A 20,126-nucleotide genomic window follows, 5' to 3' on the forward strand; every position below is an offset into this window, starting at 1 on the left:
GATTCAGCAAATAAAGAGATTCCAAAGTGGGCAAAGATGCAGAGGAGACTACAAGTAACTCCTGCACTGGGCATCTTCATGTGGGAGACTCTAAAACTGTTCACCTGCATTACAGTTATTCTCACACAGACTTTTAACACTGTGAGCAACCTTACAGACCCTGTGTGTGAAATCATATAGTATGTATACTTAGTTCAGAAGTTTGTGAGTTCATCTAGTTGCACCTGAATTTAGCTAGTCTTGCTGGATTCTAGTCTTCTGTAATGGCTGGGGAGACATCTGCTTCCCCTGTCTCATTTTAGGTACCAATCTGGAAAGGCAATGACAACCAAAAGTATTGTTTTTATATGTCAGTAAACATGTCAAGCTTATCTCTGTTCATATATGAATGGCCAAAGTCTATCACATATTTACCTAAGCATCAGGAGGAAGAGAATTAGATTCCACATAAAGGAAGCTTTTGGCCAAGTTGGAGATCCAGGGAACCTAAGCACTCAGTAGAGGTTTTCTTCTAGCACCAACAGAAGCCAATATATCCAGGGTAGATGTCTGCTCCTGCACATTCTGCATAAGCCACACAGTAGAAGTCTTACCAACTAGATCAGACCTTTGAAAGGAAGTTTCACCAGTGACTAGCAAAATAATTCACATGAACCTTGGGACAGAGATTGATATAGACATGATCTTTCTTGCCCAATATCGAAACCTGAATAAAATAAATGGATCTCTTATGTTGAGCATCCTCCTTGGGGAGATCGGGGCTTGAGAGGCTTTCAGAGGATATGTGGAACTTTAAGTTTAAATTTTACAAACTCAGGCCTTCAAGGAACTTGATTAATTATTGAAGAGCCAAAGCCAATAACTGGAGAGGGGCATGGGGACTATGTGCTGCCTGGCTTTCTCTCACACTGAGGTGATAAGGGTTGGCATAGCAGGAGCACAGAGGACAAAGCTAAGTGTGACTGTGGAGGCTCTAGGCCAACAGAAACCAAGGTGCAGCACAGAGCTGACTGAGTGTGAGGGCTGATTTTCAGAGATCACTGCAGAATGCTCCAGATCCTCACAGCATGCTGTAGCAGGCAGATCCTTCCCGAATGTCCTCTTGTGACATAACACTCCATGTCCTTTGAGCAAGGCAGAAAAGTAAACAAGACAGAATAGGTTGGGGGAGAAGAAAAAAGGTTGGGGTGGGATTTTGCCTTGTAAGGTGCCTCCTTTTCATCCCCCTCCCCCAGCCACTGCCAAACTGACATACACAGTCTCAGACAATAGAGAAGGGAGAAAGGGAGGGAGGGAGAGAGGGCTGGAGGGAGAGAGGGAGGGAGGGAAAGAGGGAGTTAGGGAGGGAGGGAGAAAGAGAGAGAGAGAGACAGACAGACAGAGATAGATAGATAGAGAGAGAGAGACAGACAGACAGACAGAGAGACAGACAGACAGACAGAGAGACAGACAGAGAGAGAGAGAGAGAGAGAGAGAGAGAGGGAGAGAGAGAGAGAGAGAGAGGAGAGAGGGAGAGAGAGAGAGAGAGAGAGGAGAGAGAGAGAGAGAGAGAGAGAGAGAGAGAGAGAGAGAGAGAGAGAGAGAGAGAGAGAAGTAAACTTGATAGACTCTAGCCAGATTGTCCTAGGAAAAGACTTTCTGGGACAAGATAAAAAGTTTGGATTTAGTTTATGAGCCCGTAGGAAGCTGGTAGGGACTTCTGACATGGTCCAGTGTGGTAAACTTTAAGACAGAAGATCAATGATTTCGGATCTCGTGCTGTTGAATTTCATGGTTCAAATGACATAGAACACAGTTTCACCTCCAGGTCGATTCTCGTTGGTCTTTTCTACTTGGAAATTATATTCTCAGTGAGGTCCTGATTACCCTTGTAGGAAACATGTGCTTTAACTAAAGAGACATTTTAAGAAGTCCCATTCCAAGAGAGTCTGTGAGAATCCTTCAGCTCCTTCCTCCGGAGACTTATCCAGGGATAGGAGAAACAGCTTGTATAGAATAGAATTTGTTTCACCAGCCATTTCTCTAGTCATTAATATGATTCCTTAGGCAAAAGATGATTTTTAAAATACCCTTAGAAATAGATACAGGAGTGAGTTTGAAAAGTTGATGAAGCTTGCCAAAATTGTATCCTTGTGTCTAATAAAAAAAAAAAAAGTTCTTCTTTCATACCCCTTTTGCAGAGCAGACGAAAGACAACTTGAAAGGAAGACTTCGTGTTTCACCATTTTTTAAATAGATGAAAGGGAGAATAACCCATGTCTAAGGCAGAACACTAGAGTTCCAGTGTATCATTTGCTTCTGACACATGATGTCAAGTGAAATGAAATAATGGGTCAGAGGAGATGAAGAAGATGAGAAGTCCAAACTCCCCCATCTACCTCTTTATATTACAACTAATTTTAGAGTTCCTGCTGGAGAAATCTGTACTAAGTTTAATAAAGCATGAGGTGGTGGAGGGCTATATAGAACCATGGACAATCATAAATTGCAGACATTCTACTGATAGCCAGTGGCGACGAGAGTGATGTTACCTGAGCATCAGGGGGGACCCATTTTATGTGAATGACCATTTTTCTAACTCTCCCAGCTAGGAGAGAGGAACTCTTCAAGGAAGCCTTACCTAATGGAATGTGGGCTGTTAACTGAGAAAGAGAGAAGCATGTGGCTTCTGGCTCTGCAGAATGGGAATAACCTGTCCTTACTGCAATGCAACCAACACCCTGCCATAGAAGTCTCAAACTTGATGTCCTTTATGTGGAACTTGAAGTGCAGAGCACCTGGATTGAAGTGTCTCAGACAGAGATCTCATGGCATATGCTGGCCATTTCACAGTGACTCGGGCATGGTAGACATAGATTACATATGTTCACCTGGAGTCAAGTCAGGCAAACCAAGTGTTTTGGATGGGACCTGTACCTTCTGTGAGTTCTCATCTAGAAATGGAAAGGAATACATGTATCTTCAAGAGAATTTTGAGTTCATGCTATTTTATGAGCTTATCAGAGTTGGAGGCCAAAGTATAGGGCATATGTGGTCTTATTTCACTGTTTGTAAATATGAAATTTGTAAGAATACAAGAATAATAAAAAATGAGCAAATAAATAAATCTGCCAAGTTTGCTATTGTGTTGATGACAGGGTAATCAAGCTACTCTGGGAGTCAAAGAAGCAAACACACCCTTGATTCTATGAGACAAAGAATAGGTCTGCTTTGTGCATAGCAGGATGAGCCTGGTTGGAAGAAGGAGGCCATCTTTTTCCAAGGTGTTTATGGTAGTCTGAAGTCAAGCCAGGGGCCAGGAAGGAAACTGAGGCATGAGGCTACCTATAAAATATCATGAGTACCTGACATGGTTTTCCAGCTCATTACTGTGCTTTATTATATCTATACACTTTGAATTTTAAGAATTTGGACTTGTCCTTTCAGTCAATAGCTAAAGCCATGTTGAAATGACTGGCCTTTGCCTCTGTGCCAGCCCTTTGCCCACCCAGGGAAAGCCAATGTCACCTTCTTTAGCATTCTGCTGCTGTGTGTCTGCAGTCACAGGGGCCAGTATCATTCTTATTACTGCACCTGTTTTATCTTTTGTGAAGCTCAGCTATAGCCAGAATTGTCTGAGTGGCCGCTCTAGCAATTGCTTAACGGCGAGGCTCCTTCAGCTCATTTCTCTCAAGTAATTTGATTTCATCTGCTGTCAGAATTGCTTCTATGGGCTGCAGAAGGCCTGGGGAGGGATTGAGAAAAACAGCTCAAACATAAAAATTGCTATATATGGCCCTCGATGTCCACATACTTATTACACCCTTCATCATACTCCTCTCCCAGTTCCCACCAGGAGAAGTGTGTGTGCAGTGTGTATGTAGAGATTAGTGAAAAATGGAAAAAGGAAACTTGCTGTTTTATCAACTTTCACTTAACTCACATGTGTATGTTACATGCTATTGCACCTATCAGGAATGTTTACACTAAAGTAGAACATTTTGATTATTTATAAACTATTATGTAAAATAAAATTTGCATCCATTGTTAGTGGTACTCAGTTGATATTAATGTTCCATCTACCTAGGGATTAAACCTTCCTTCTGATTTAGAATTCCCCAACAGTTTTCATAAATGAAGCAAGTCCTATATTCAACACTTAATATGTTTGAGTTTATGCATGGCAGATAATAATAGTCATAAATAAGTAAATAAGAAAGTAACTAAATAAAAATAGTAGATAGGTAAATAGATGGATAGATAGATAGATAGATAGATAGATAGATAGATAGATAGATATTACCATGATTTTGCTACTTGAGTTTGCAGAGACAGAGAGACCTCAGATTCTATGTATATTTACAGCATATAACTGAAGAGAATTTTAATTTGGTTGACAACTTTTTCTGGAATATTATATAAGTTATAATTTTTAGGAATCTAAGTGCATGGTTACTAGGATAATTATTTTTTATGTAGAATACACATAAAATTGTTAATATTTTATCTTACCATTGGACGAGATGTTTCTTTATCTGATAGAAATAGGGTAATTAAGGAAACCTTATCAAATAGCTCAGGTTTTTGAACTAATCCTTATATTGTTAGGTAAAATTGGTAGGTACATCCTTATTTTAATCAGTGGGAATCTTAATTCTATTGGAACAGCATGGCAGTATGTGCTTAGGTGTCCCAACAATGGCTTAATCACACAGTTATGAAAACAGTAGCAAATTGTCAGCTTCAATTTATTTATTTTTAAAATGTCTATTCTTGTGACTCCCATATGTAGGTCTAGTAGAGGGTTTGGGTAAAATGCTGGAACGGGAGACTCTGGGCAGGGTGGACATGGTTTATGGAGTTAACAGGCTCAAAGCAGCTTAATCATATTTTGTATTATGCTGCTTGGGTTTTGTTTATGTTTCACAAAAAGAGCACATTCGAAATGTTGATTTAAGATATTATCATATTCCTTTATGCAAGATGGTAAGCAGAAATGAAAGACAGACTGTCCTTTTTGAAGTTAATCTGTTGTTTTTAACTCCAGAAATGACAATCCAGCAGAGGCAGCCCTGTCTCATGTGTGTAAGTTTGATTAGAGGAACATGCCAGAGGGTCAATGAAACAGGTTTAAATTTTACATCAAGGAGACAAAATTAGTTTCTATTTTGGAACTTATTGGAAAAGTTAAAGCTATCAGGCAGTGGTCAATATTAGCAAACAAAATTTACATTAGACAATGCATTTTGTATACAGAAAAGTTAAAGCCAGGTTCACTGTCTTTGTGTTGAGATCATCTTAGGTTTTTGACAGTAATAGCAAATAGTCCAGAGGTGCAGTAGAATCATCTGTGAGCCATCACGGCCATGTTGTCCTACCACGAGCCCTTATGCGGGTAACATCAGTTTAGCATTGGTGTCAGAGGAAAGCATCCATCTAATGTGACATCTGTGTCATCTCATCTCTCTCTTATTTCAAGTGTACTTGACTGAACAACCCACCTGCTTTGTGTTGACATCTGGAGCCTTGTCTTAACCTGAAGTTATAGAAGCACTGAATGACCTAAAGCTATCTCTATTCTCTTAACATATAGTCAAAATATAGTTGCAAAGGGCATCATGACACATGGATTCCTTTTTACAGCTTTTTGAGACAATGTCCTGCTATGTAGCTTAAGCTGGCCTTGAATATGATCCTTATGAATTCAGCCTCCCAAATGTCAGAATTATGGACACGCACCACAATGCCTGATCACTAGTTTGCTCTTTTAAATATTTATATGGTTCTTGTAGGAGTGTAATTGTCAGCCGTCTTGAAAATGTGCTTGGTAAAACTGATCGAAGTCAAACTAACAAGAACAGCAGCCCCACTTCACAGCAACAAGCAATGATAAGCACCAAACATTCCATCACTCATCCTAGCCCTGAACTGGACCAGCGCAACTGTCCACTCACACTAGATGGAGTTGTGCTGTGGTCATACAATGAAGTGGAATATGGCAATGAAATAGAACAAGCTATTATTATATGCAAAAGCTGGGAGAAGTCACAGAGGGGCAATGATGATAAAATATAGACTTGACACAGATATACATAATAATTTATAGTGATAGAAGTCAAAATAGCTGTTATCCCAAGACATAGTATGAACTCAGAAAATGCATCTTTGTACTATATTAAAAATGCTTTTCTTTGAGTTTACTAATGTTGTGAGTATACACACATATGCATGTATACATGTATACATACATGTGTGTGGGCTCAGACTTTTTTATTGTCTATGTTCCTTTAATTTAATAATGCTTTCAGCAAATTAAACAATGTGGACTTGGCTTGTAGAAAACTATGGAGGCCCCAAATCAAGTCAAACAGGCTCCAGGAGTATGTTTTCCCTTGGACCTGCATGTTTTGAAGCATATGTTGAGAATGATTTATCCAGCAGTTTAATCATGTGACCAAAACTCTGGATTCTTTCTGTCTTTTTAACCTGACAACAGTGTCAGGTTTTCTTTCATGTCAGTTTCTCTATTGAAAAGCAGGTTCTATGTTTTCCACTCCTATATTCTCAGAGGCTTAGTCCATTATCATCATGGTGGGGGCATAAACACACAATGCTGGGGCAGAACCTGAGGGCTACATCCTAATCTATAGGCAGAAAAGAGGCTAGTATTTTTTCTAAACCTCCTTTAATAATGGTTCTTAAATGTTTCAACCTCCCATCTAGCCTACCACCCACCAGAGGTATTGAAAAGAAATGTTAATAGGAAACAGAGGTTGTGGGCCTGTTTAGAAATAGATCTTTGGGGGAGATTCCAATCTTCCTTGTAAGGATATCAGCACTGGGCAAACAGCAATGGTAGTTCGATCCAGAAACTGCCCAAGTTCACAGAAGCAAGAAGCTTTCAGAATATCATGAGAAGCTCTTTGGTGAAGATCACCAGCATTCTACAAGGTAAGAGTCAACACTGCAGACTAGTAAGGCAGAGCCATCTCCCACTGTCTGAAGAGTCATACTTATATTCTTTCTGAGCATCAGGCATCCGCTAACGTGTCTGCTTCAGCAAAACATCATGTCATGTGTTTGCTTTAGTAAAACATCTTTTTACCTGTCTGGCCCAGCAGACATCATACAGGCATCATATGACATAGCTGAGTTTGGAAAGAAACCAAAAATCTCCACTTAACATATGTATGTAAATAAATGAATAAAACTAAAAATAATAAAACAAAAGTAAAGATGAAAATTAAATTACTTATATATTGTGTAAGTCAGACCCCCCTCCCCGTGTTGACAACACACATTCACTTTAATAATCCAATCTATGTGCGAACAACATTAATTTAATAATCCAATCATTGTGAACAACACTTCACAATGCCTGCAGAAACACAAATCCTTTGCACACCTGGGCACACAGTCTCATAACTCCATGCCTGACTGGCCCTAAATTATTAATGTCTTGTTCAGCCTCGGTCACCCTCTTCCTCTGAGGAGATTTTCTGTCATCTCATTCACGGGCTGATCTGAAACCAAGTTGCAGCATCCTGTTTGAGTAACCACAGTATGAGTTTGTGAACAAAAGCCCCGATCCAATGCCAACACTCCCCATGAGAATATATTTGGACCTTAGGAGGCAGATCTTGCTGTCTCAGGCTAAACTTTCTCCTTGTATATGTGTAACCTCTGGAGCCTGGCTGTTCAGAGGACAAAGAATTGTCCTGCAGCTGCCTGCCCTGCACAGTGTGGTTGCTCTTGTTTGCGCATGTCCAATTAAAGCAGACACAGTTTTGAAGATTTTTCTTGATGCTTCCCTCACTTTTTCATCTTTTGACCAGGAGCCTTGTTTTCTTCTGTGTAAAAAATCAATGATCCCTTTTCTTTTCCTGGATGGAAACAGACTGGATACAATTACTTTGTGTACCATCTCAGCATCTTAGTGTCTACCTTCCTTCTAGTCTCAAAAGCCAAACCCACTGTGATCACAAGGGTCAGCATTTTTATGCTAAATACACCGAGACTGCAAGTCTAAAATCCTTTATTCAGTATCTATTTACTGAACATCTATGGACATCACTAAGTGTGTCAAGTGATCAATGAAAGCCAAGACAAATGTGTTACCTGCCTGGTAAAGAATGATTAGAAATGACGTATTTATGGAAACACGGGGTATAGATGCACAGGCATCTATAATGGAAAGGCAAGTGGTGTTATGAAACTATTGAATATGGAGCTATGGAAGTTTGAATAAGAATGGCTTCCATGGGCTTATGTATTTGAACGCTTATCACAAGGGAAAGGAATACATTGAAATAAAATAGTTATAAAGATTGGTAAGGGCAAGCTTATTGGAGAAAGTGTGCCCATTGGGATGGGCTTTGATGTTCTAAACTCCCATTCCAGGATCAGCTCTTGTGTCTTTGCCTATAAATTAGGATGTAGCCCTCATCTATTGCTCTATCACCTGTCTGCATGCTGCCATGCTTCCCACCATTATAGAACAAATGAATGAGACTTAAGGAAGTCCCCAGTTAAATGTTTCCTTTCATAAGATTTGCCTTGAATGTGCCTCTTCACAAGACCCAGACGGGGATTTTGATATTTCTGTGACAGGTGTGACCATGCTGTTTGTAGCTATGGAAGCTTTTGGACCAATGAGTTGCCTTGGTCATGGTGTCTCCGCAGAAAACAACCACTAAGACAAAATGGCAACTGGGAAAAAGACATAGAAAACTGAATGTAAGGCCAGAGAGTAGGAAAGGGGGAAGTTTCATTTTAAGAAGAAGAAATCACCTTGTGAATGGCAACAGAAATGCTACTGATGTAGACAGTAAAAGTACTTACCAATCTATAAATGGGGAGATAATTTATTTAAATACACTTCAGGGAGATAGCAGATAAATGATCAGAAAAGAAAACATGTTGTGGAGGGTTAGGCATCTTTTACAGTAATTATAAAGAAAGTTAATTGGTCTTATCTGATGAATATAACAATATTGGGCATCTCACTGTTTTGCTGAGTAGTCAAGTTGACAATTTATTCTATTCTTGAAACCGGCCATTTGTATGTGTGCCGTAGGTAACTTGGGGTCAGATCCAGATGTCATGTAAGGGCCAACACACTTCAGTACTCTTCATGCAGTAGATAAAATTATCTAAATCTAGTGACTATCTCAGAAGTCTCCAAAATATATAACTTTTTACGGAGGTAGATCCTGCAAAATGCTGAGGGCATAAGACCTTATTCTCAGAGGTTTAAGTCTTCTGCTTAAAACTTCATATTTAATTAATCTCCTCTTAATTATCTCCATCCTCAACACTATAGCATTTCTAAATTCTGTTTAATGGAAAAGAATGGGTGATATATGATTATTAGAAGGAGCAAGCATTGTAGATCTTCATAGTTTTCCTTTAACAACTTCCTGGAGCTGTAAAACTTTTCAACAAAGCAACCTTATGTCCATTAACCTCATCAGTAACCTCAACTCTGATTCTCACTCTACCTTGTGCCCTTCCTATAATACATTCTCTTATTTCAGTAGGTTTTAGCTACTTGTTACCTCTACGTTTACTCTTTTCTATGATCAGAAAGAGCATCACACTCAAAAGATGCATTAATTAGAGCTCATTGGGCCATAGTTCAAACTCTTACATATAGAGTTACATTAGCCATTATCCTCTTATCTATCTTACTAATAATGCATTTTCTACTTTATCCTCACTAATTAATGCCCAAGAAGATGGATGACCTATTTTACCCACCTGACCCTTAGCCCTAATAGGAATCATTTCCGCATTAGTAGAAACCAAGTGCACACCTTTGACTTACAGAGAATTAGAATGAGTTTAGAGAGTCAATGTTGATTATGTTGCAGATTATTTTGCATTGTTTTTTCTCTCTCATAATGAAATATGCTGATAAAATAATAATAAATACCATATTAGCAATCATTAACTAAAAACCTTTCAGAGCCTATAGTTCCCAGGAATCTTTACTTTAAATATCATAGTGAAACTTCCCTTCTTACCATGATATACTTATTAATATGACAATCACAAACCCTATTTTGATATGATCAACTTATATAGCTATTTAAAATTTACTATTGGTACTGTGTATTTGACAGGACACAGCTCTCCATCCATCACAGATTCCCCCTTACATATTAGATATACATCTGACAATGGTATTACTTTGATATAGTAAATAATTGTGGCCTGAATACTCTTGTTTATGAACATTTAGCTAGAGCCCTCACTTGATAATTAAAAGATTGTGTCCTGACACATCATACAATAAGGTCAGTTAATTACTTCCAGGATCATCCCCTTCAAAATGTCAGTTTTCATGACTTCTATACTAATAAATCCTTTGACTTGTGCTACCATGACAGCCGTCTTTTATTTTTCATGATCTGTAAACACCAAATTCTGATCCCACTTAATTCTAAAATGAATCAGATTAAATAAATGTTTCACCAATCTTTCAGATTCTTATTCATAAACTGAGTCCACTGTCAACTGAAGAGGTGACCAGACAGACAAGAGCATCAATATTTGTTTATTGGACAAGATAATTAGTTCCTAAATTTGGAAAATATATATGTAAAATCATTTGTGTGGATTAATTAATATTGTAACAGTAATTTTGCTAAAAAGCAGGCTCTTTTCCATTCTACATTTGAATACCAGAAGCTATCTGCACTGGCTGGTTTTGTGTCAACTTGACACAAAGCTGGAGTTATCACAGAGAAAGGAGCCTCAGTTGAGGAAATGCCTTTGTAAGATCCAGCTGTAAGGCATTTTCTCAATTAGTGATCAAGGAGGGAGGGCCCAGCCCATTGTGGGTGGAACCATCCCTGGGCTTGTCTACCTGGGTTCTGTAAGAAAGCAGGCTGAGCAAGCCAGGGGAAGCAAGCCAGTAAGTGACATCCCTCCATGGCCTCTGCATCAGCTCCTGCTTCCTGACCTGCTTGAGTTCCAGTCCTGACTTCCTTTGGGGATGAACAGCAATGTGGAAGTGTAAGCTGAATAAACCCCTTTTCCCCAACTTCCTTCTTGGTCATGATGTTTGTGCAGGAATAGAAACCTTGACTAAGATACCATCCTAAGTATTTTCTTAATGAAAAATGGACTACATTTATCATGACAAAATTTGTACCTGTCACCATTTTATCCCAATTTTGTTACATACTAAGTTGCCTTCAACTTTCATGGCTTCAACTTCATCCATCCAAATTGGTATTTGACAATGTTGCATCCAAACTCAAAAATGAAAAATTCTAGCCTTCTTTTCCATTGCTCACTAAGAATAAGTAACAACCACAATCACGTCCACCCATTTCCATGATATTTAAACTCGTAAGCCATACTTTCCTGTACTGACTTGTTTGTCTGTCAACTTGACACAAGTTAGAGTCATCAGAGATGGAGCCTCAATCAAGAAATGCCTCCATAAGATCCTGGTGTAAGGCATTTTCTCAATTAGTGATCAGTGGGGTAGGGCCCAGATCACGATGCAGTCCCCACACTGCTGGTCCTAGGTTTTATAAGAAAACATAGTAATCAAGCTATGAGAAACAAGCTAGTAAGCAGTACTTCCCCCATGGTCTCTGCATCAGCTGCTGCCTTCTGGTTGAGCCCTGCTTGAGTTTTTTTTCCCCCAATTTCTTCCAATGATCGATTATGATTTAGAAGTGTACGCCAAATAAATCCCTTTCCTTTCCAACTTGCTTTTTGGTCATGGTGTTTCATGGCAGCAACAGAAACCCCAATGAAGACACTTATGAACTATCTCAGTATTTCTTTATATTCATTATGAGGTTTTAACATCATCACTTACCCATGTATGTGTAAAGCTCCTTTCACTGTTTTAACTACTCTACCAGTTCTTTGGCACAACTTCCTTCAGGATATTAACTAAAAGTAGTGTGGGCATTCTCAACAACATTTGACAATTCTGCATTAAGATAGCTAGAGTTTGTCACTTGTAAGGCTTTGGGAATATGAGGTGCTCTGGATAGAGCATGTCCAGATGCAGTCTTCTAAGGGTGAGTAGACTTTGCCTTGTGATTGTACTAATGGCTTTATTGCTGGTTGTGTTTTGTATTGGTCTTGCTTGGTATTTGAGACCTTGTAGCTCATCCCAAGTTAATTTCTTTTCTCTTTTTTGATAATTAGTTCATCTTCCACTGCTTAAGGGTTACCCAAGGAAACTTAATAGGTGCCCAGGTCCCTTTTAATTGTCCATTACCAGGTATTCCATCTGCCTGGATGAGTCAGGGTCTTGTTGACCACAGATGGTTTCTCTGAGCTCCCCACTTGGAGAATATGACACTGGCTCCAGTTCAGTTCTCACACCCTTCTGAAAATGAAGACAGACAACATTGTCTCTCGAGCTGCAGGACTCATTCAGAGTGATCTTGTCATTCTATGCTGCTGGATCTTCTATCCTCAACGAACACCATCCTTCTAGCCATTTTAATCTTAGGATTTAGACCAGTAATCTTTGGTCATCAAACAGGCAGGACAATTTTAGCAGTATGAAAGAGAAACCAGTCATTTTTTTAGTTTTAATATTTCTGTAACTTTTAAACATAACTTAGAACAATGACATTTTAAATGGGCCTTAGTGAAGACTCCAGATTTAGGTATTTAAATGCTGGATAAACTTAGCAGGGAATATAATTAATTTGATAGAATGTACACTGTCTATCTTCAAAGATAGTCTCATAATGTTACGAAAAGCAGATCAGTATCTTAAGAGCATGTGTGCCAATGAAATGACATGCACATATTTACACACATACAGTCACACATCACACATGTCCAGATATCTGCATGTACATACACTCACACGTATATGTATAAAAACAAATATAAACAAACAAAAATTATAAACAAAGCTTCAGAGCACCTCGGTTTTAAATGAAGAACTAGATTCTGAATTTGTATCACTGTTCTAAAATTTGACATGAGGAACTTTAGTGGTCTTCAAACAATTTAGTTTTTCCTTCCTTAATATCATGAGACACAGCAAAATTAGAAATAAAATTTCTAACCTATTACAAGACTTAAATGTAAATTGCATTTATGACACAGAGTAGCAAATTAAGATGCATGTTCACAGGTTTTTAAATTAAAAGGTTGTTGTTCGCTATTGGTTTTAGGTAGGGTTTATTGTTGCTAAGGTTTTTAAAAGCTTTTCTGTATATATTTTAGCCTCACAAGAGTAAGTAAATTGCAGAATGTTACATATCAGCCAGAAATTGCTGTAATATAAAGGCTTTAATGATCTTGTATGAGAATGGAAAGAAACTATGCAGTGAGCCAACTTCATTTGTTAGCCATGTAGTTGCAGTTGGCATCTTTTCCCCTGAAGAAGTGGTGAACATTTTTCCAGGAGAATCAAGGGGAGAGGAATATGGAGAGGGTGAAGGAGTAAAAAACAAGGAAGGAGGATGGGAGGTGTAGAACGTGGTTTTCTGATGGCTAGCTGGACCTAGAAATTGTAGACATTGTGACAAATCAGTCTGTGTAATGGAGCCCTGGCTCAGAATGCCCTGGAAGTACTAGTGTTCCAGGAATTATATGAAGATCTATTATACATGCATACATACATACATACATACATACAGCAGCAACATAACAACAAAACCTACTCTCAGATTCTGAAGATGGAATGTAGATTCTTAAGAATGCTTTCCAGAAGTAAAGGAGGAGACTCAACACATTGTGGGTCTGCACAGATGCATCCTCTAGATAATAGGTAATTGAGCTCATATTTCTCTGTAAGAAACCAGGGCAATACTACCTTGTCCACACCTAAAAGCCCTTCTCTGTTGATGGAGAAATAAAAAGGAAGGAATAATATAGAGACTTTTTACCTCCTCAGAGAGACACAGCTGGGAAGCAAGAGTAAGAAAGTAAAATGAAGTTTAGGGACTTAATTCACCCAATGAAATCTTAGCCAAAGAGTAGTCACTGTGGTTGAAGCAAATGTGTGTTTTATAAAGTTTGGGGGCAAGGGTTCATATTTATGGGTTAGAGCCTTCAGGGGAAAAGAGGGAGGAGAGGGAGGAGGAGGAATAGGAGCAGGAAGAGCCAGAAATAGCAGTTACAGAGAAATCAAAAGAAATATAAACCTATCCGACTATTGACTATAACCACATTTGTCCTCCAGATAAGCTCCTTTAAATTCTTTAGGTGGGCCATCCACTTGCTGTGTGAAGTGGCAACCACCTATAAATGAGTATAACAGGGCACAGACACAGAGGAAAGTTATCAAGACAGTAAGATGGTTTGGTGGGTACAGGTACATGCAGCCAAGTTTGATGATTCATGTGCCATCCCCTAAATCTACAACTTGTCCTCTGATATCTAGCTGTGCTTTGTAACATGCCTGCTCACTCACATGGGAATAGACAGGGGAAAAAAATGACAAAGACAGACAGAGACAGAAATAGACAGGTAGACACAAAGAGAGACAGACTGACAGACAGAAACAGAGGCAAAAAGACAGATACACAGAGACAGAAAAAGAAAGAAAATAGTTGAAGTGGGCAACCAGAGGGCAGTTGACAAGTTCCTGGAGGGGCTGTCATAGCGGAGAAGGGTTGGAAATGTTTTGTTTTTGTTTTTGTTTTATTTTGTAGTAGTAGTAGTTAAATAGGTTGTTACTCGGTCTATTTTGTGGACCATTTGGGCAGGGTCAATACTTGAATGGATGGCTTGGCATCTTACTTTCTTCTTGAGTCGTAAAGTTTATAGCCCAATTTGTTTTTCTTCAGACTGGCCATTTGTACAGGGGCCATAACTCATTAGGAGTCAGTCTAAAGATGGATACAGGCTGCATCCTGAGTCATTATGCTGTGAGCTCCCCATAGTCAGGCCTAGTGATCAAAGTAAGGGAAATTTATTTATAATTCTGTCTTTTATCTCTACAGAAGTTATATGAGCAAGTGTGAGAACACAGGAAAAGGCCATCCATGAAGTTCCACTTAAGGGGGAAAGCAGCTAGCAATGTGGCAAGAGTGAGCCTAGAGAAATACAAAGGAACCAAAAGCACCTAAGAGGACTGTTGATGCAGATTGACCAGGCCTATCGTAGGTAGACAGGAGGCATTCAATGCTTGCAAAGGGGAATGCCCTGGGAAGCAGCTAAGAAGACCAAATGGAAAACAGGTTTTGAGTGGCTTACTCCTTAATGTTAGATTGAAAATGTTACATTGAGTTTCAAAGCCTGACCTAAGGAAGAGGCATCTGAGGTAGAAAGAAGAAGGTTGATTTTGGAGATGAACAGGTCAAGTACATGTCAAGTGGCCATTGGGTAGGTCGTAGTCTTGGGTGTTGAAATCAGCCAGGGACACAGAGAGCCCTAAGATCATGATGAAAACCATAACTCTGTGCCAGAGGCTTTGATATACGTGAGGGTGACCAAGAGGTCACAGATAATTGAGAACTGACCTAGGTTGCCATGGTTCTCTAAGAACTTGTCTAATTTTGTCTGTGGGGAATTATGTCTTCTAAAGGTGAGTGTTAGTGCAGACAGCCACTGTAATTGAAAGTGATGACAGTATTTATTACATGGCCATAGCCCTATAATTTTGTTTTGAGTAATTACTAAATATATCTTAAAGTTGGAGAAGAATTTCTTGAGAAAATAAGCAAAGACAAGTCTGAGAAGAGCCCGTGGGGCCAGCAGAAGGCTAATGCAGAGAGAAGTACTATGACACTGTTGGGCTACAGTATGAACAAAATTTGGATTAAGGTTTTCAGTGGTGGCCCATGGGAAAGACTGTGTGGGCCCAGGGCATTGTGTAGGTTGGGGAAGACTAACACAGCACAACTAAGAATCAAGTACAGCTCAATTGAGGACCAACAAGACCTCACCTGAGACCAATAGGAAAGGAAAGAAAGGAAGTAGAGTCCACACTCCTGGGGGACACACTGTTCAGGCATCAGTCGCCAGCAGGAAAAGTGGTGACACACCTCTGTGACTCCGAGAAAGGCACTGCCAGAACCTGCAAGCCACAGAGAAGACAGGTTGTGGTTTTCTGCTGGAGCATCTCATGAAAAATGTGACTTCTGATGCCAGTGTTCGACTTAGGGAAAGAAAACCTGACAAGGTTCTATAGTTAAGTCCATAGTGGGAAAAGTGCACTTTATTTTCCGTGTGCAGACTCATGCACTCATGCTGGTTTGTCTGTTTTCAAATCTCCCTTTCATTTCTCCTGCCTGTTTTGTCACTGCCTTGCCACTGCCTTTTTACTTCTGCGAACAACATTTTTTTTTTTAATGGCTTCTCCACATGTCCATCCCCTAACCTTCTGTCATGTGTTGCCTGGTCCCCTTCATCTGTGTCTTCCCAATGGTTGCATATTTTCGTATTTATTTTCTTTCCTAGACTTTGGAATTTTATTGTATGGCATCTTGTTAAAAGTATCTAGATAGTAACTTGGGTTATTTTTTTTTTTCGGTTCAATAATAATTCATTTGAATAAAAGAAGATACAAAAAAGGATATTAAATTAAGAAAAAAGTCTGGGGTGGAGCCAGGTACAGCACGATTTGCCTGCAAAGATGTGATAAGAGTGACTCAACTGATGATGCCTACGCACAGGAAACCAACCTATGGCAAAATGAAGGTTGAAAGAATTGGGTTATTTTAGTTATAATCTAGTGAGAGTAGAGCCTAGTTATATAGCCAAGGTGTTTGTAAATATATTTTGAGACCGAGTCTTGTTTCTGGGAGCACAGGGCTGGAAGGAAGAACCAGAACTTAACTTCTATAAATGGTACCCAACTTAGCAATTAGAACCATAGCTTACACCCTAAAAAGGCCTGGGTAAAAAGTAGGCAAATGTCAAATACTTAGTTTTCTAATTAACAGCTTTTTTAATAATAATTAAAAATTTTCTTTTAACAAAGGATTCATTTTTTAAATGAATGCTAAATATCACATAGTCACTTACAAGTGCTCAAAACACATTTGTATTCTTCATATAACAGAGGTTCCCGTTGGGTTATAAATTAAAATAAATGGATCATGGCCGTGTCATCTGCCCCTAGCTTCCTGATGTAATCTCTAGCACAATTTGTGGAAATCTTAATCAGGAAAGCAATATTTGTTCTCAAATGCTTGCAAACAAAGGCACTGTGATGATTGTTTATCTTTTCTAGTTGCTCTCTGAGGGCCACGGAGAGCTGGCCCATCAGTACAAACACAGTCCTATATATTTGCCACCAGAGGAACTCTTCACACAGCAATGTTTCTCTTCCTTTGTCAGGCCAGGCAATGCTGTAAGAGACTCTGACTAGAAGGGATCTCACCAAGAATCTAGTGGTTGGTGTTGAAACTGGCTAGAATAGAATGTACAAAAAAGGCTAGGTGTGAAGACTTAGAAGGACAATGATGTGACACTTCTAAGGAAAAGGGGGAAGGAACCTGAGAAGAATTAGAGAATTAGAGGAGGAAATAGAAGGTGCATAGCAAAGTTCAGGAAGGCACTGCTAATGGGAGTGACATTCTGCCAGGACGCTAGCTTTGCTATGACTGTTGGCAGTACAGAATATCTTCAGCGACCATTAAAATACTCTGGGCAACAGTGATGATTCTGCAACTTCATAATCACATTAACTACCACTAAAATGTATACTTGTACATCATTTTGAAAAACTGAAAAATAGAGCAAAATGAAATATAGTGGAATATGGAAACCTAGAAAGGTACATCAAATAAGAGACTGAAGACTTGCAGACAGGCAGTGATGTTTGGTGATAAAGAAGCCTGCAGAGAGCTTAAAACATGTTTCAATAAAATAGTCACTCATGTCTCCTCTTGCCACATCAGAGAAATATTAGTTTATAAGATTATTCCTTCTTCTACTTCGGTTAGCCAGTTGTATAATGATTCTGATGGCCTAGGGATGTGTTCAGGTGACATTAGCTAAAGATCCGTATTGGATGTGCTTTTGACATTCCTAATGTATGTTCATGCTGCAATGAAGCATAACTCTGCCACTCTTACTGCTATGGTAAAATCAAACCTGTCCACAGAAGGTCAGTTTAGTTAATGTGATTTGCATCCTACATGTATTCTCTAGTATCTCCAAGTAGAGCTAGAATCATCACTGAATGCTGATAATAGATTTCTTTCCTGTGGCTATTTGCCATGCTATTTTCCTTGTCTTGTGGCAGTTCATTGACAGAATATTGACCATACAATTTTACACCAACCACATGCTTTCTCTTAGCCAGATTTATTGGGTTTTAAAGCTGAAGAGCTTTAAAACATAAAACAAATTCAATGCTAATTTTGGAATATTTTTTGTTTTGTTTTGCTTTTGTTTTCTGGGGAGAAGGGTTTCATAATACTTGAGTTTTTTTTTTTTTTTCTTTCTTTTCTTCCATTTACCATATAGGCCTATAATTTATATATTATGGGTTTGGTTTATATATTATAGCTTCCAATTTGGTTTTTGGTGAAATTTCTGTATTTATTAATGTGCTAATGTGTGTCTCTGTGATTTTTCTGTGGCTCTTTGTTTTTCTGCTTCTTTGTTTGTTTTATGATTATTATATTTTATTGCCATTTTCAGATGCCTAATTGTTTTCTAATAGGAGAGAGAAAGGGGATGTGGACTTGGGTGGGTAGGGTGGATCTGGGAGAAGTGTGGGGGCACTTATAATCAGAAATCTTCTATAAGAAGAAAAGAAATCTATTTTTAGAAAAAAGAAAAAAAGCTGAGGTAGATTGTAAACTTTGACCTCAGCACTACTGTGATAAAGCATATTACAAACTATTGCGTATGTGTACAGAGCTTGTCTCATTAGTACCATGTCAATGACTGAAAGTTTCACATCCATGTAAAAATGTATTACCACCAGCCTTATTTCACTTGTTTATTGAATGGAATACCATGTAATGACATCAATCCATTCGTGATCCTTGGTTGATTCTGCATCCCTTCCTTGTTTTATTCATGTGCCTTTCTATGTTTTTCATGTAGGTTTTCCAAATGAGCCTGCAGCAGTCATTGCCCTAGGAACAATTAAGGAATGGCTGGCCAAGAATCAGCAGGAGGTAAGAGGAGCAACACAATGATTATTCCAGATCATGTGATTTTATCTGATATTAAGATAGTGGTAGAGAAGCTGCCTCAATACCAACCAGACCTGCTCCTTATGACTTGGTTTTTCTTCATTTTAGGCTGCTTGGGGTTAAATATGTTCCTGTAAACAATTGGCTAAGGTAGACATAAAAACCAGTTTGGTGGAGAAAATGAGCTGGAAGAACAGACTCGTAGCTTCAAACTCTACTCTTTTGGGGCATTATGTGGGAACAGGAGGTTGGATTGGATTTGTTGCTAATTCCTTGTTTTCCCTGTGCTGATTTCTTTAGACAAACTAGTTTGACTTTCTTGTTTTTGCAGTATAACATTACATTTGTAAGTGAGCTCCATCTTTATTTATATCTAGGCCCTTTCCCAATGTAACTTCTAGGTGTGGGACTGCAATCAGATTGCATAATTGTTAACTGACATCTACGGCCAGTTTCTCTTTCTCTTCTTTCTTTCTTTCTTTCTTTCTTTCTTTCTTTCTTTCTTTCTTCCTTCCTTCCTTCCTTCCTTTCTTCCTTCCTTTCTCTCTTTCCTTTTTTCTTAGTGAAATGAAATGCTTTTATTCAGGCACATATCTCATCTACATTTCTACTCCTTCTGTGACGTCTATGGCATATGCTGGGATATGGAGAATGATAAGTAAGAGAATCACTCATTTAAATAAAGTGGAAGTGTAGCTACAGCAGGAAGAGGTATACTTCAGGAGATTGCTGGGTCCCCCATCAAAACAGCGTGAAAGTTACAGGCAGTGCACAACTCCGTGCATCATTCCTTTCTCTGATTGTTCTGATTTTCTTCTTTAGATAGCCGTTTAATTATTACAGTGAGTTTTGTTTGCATTTATAATCGTGAGTTTAACTTTCCCTTTGGGTGAAAGACAAAATATTTGGAAATAACTGAATATGGGAAAGAGACTGTTAAGGTATTCTATTGATGACATCTTTGTTATTCTACATGTTTAAAGAAGTAGTAGTGTCATTTTCTAATTATTATAATTCCAACATTTCCCTAACCACATAGAAATATTGTTA

General features: G+C 38.7%; 1 protein-coding gene across 11 annotated transcripts in view; it reads left to right on the forward strand.

The window, feature by feature from the left end:
* The window catches only part of MACROD2 (mono-ADP ribosylhydrolase 2), a gene marked incomplete at its 3' end in the record, with an annotated part of 1,819,824 nt that overhangs the window by 1,268,594 nt on the left and 531,104 nt on the right, over window positions 1-20,126 (forward strand). For all 11 annotated transcript variants that reach the window (XM_080931763.1, XM_080931769.1, XM_080931766.1 and 8 more), the window contains exon 8: window positions 18,985-19,058. In XM_080931763.1, the coding sequence (XP_080787889.1) occupies window positions 18,985-19,058 (74 nt within the window). The remainder of the gene's footprint in view (window positions 1-18,984; window positions 19,059-20,126) is intronic.

Source organism: Micromys minutus (assembly GCF_963924665.1).
Source record: "Micromys minutus genome assembly, chromosome: 17".
Lineage (NCBI taxonomy): Eukaryota > Metazoa > Chordata > Mammalia > Rodentia > Muridae > Micromys > Micromys minutus.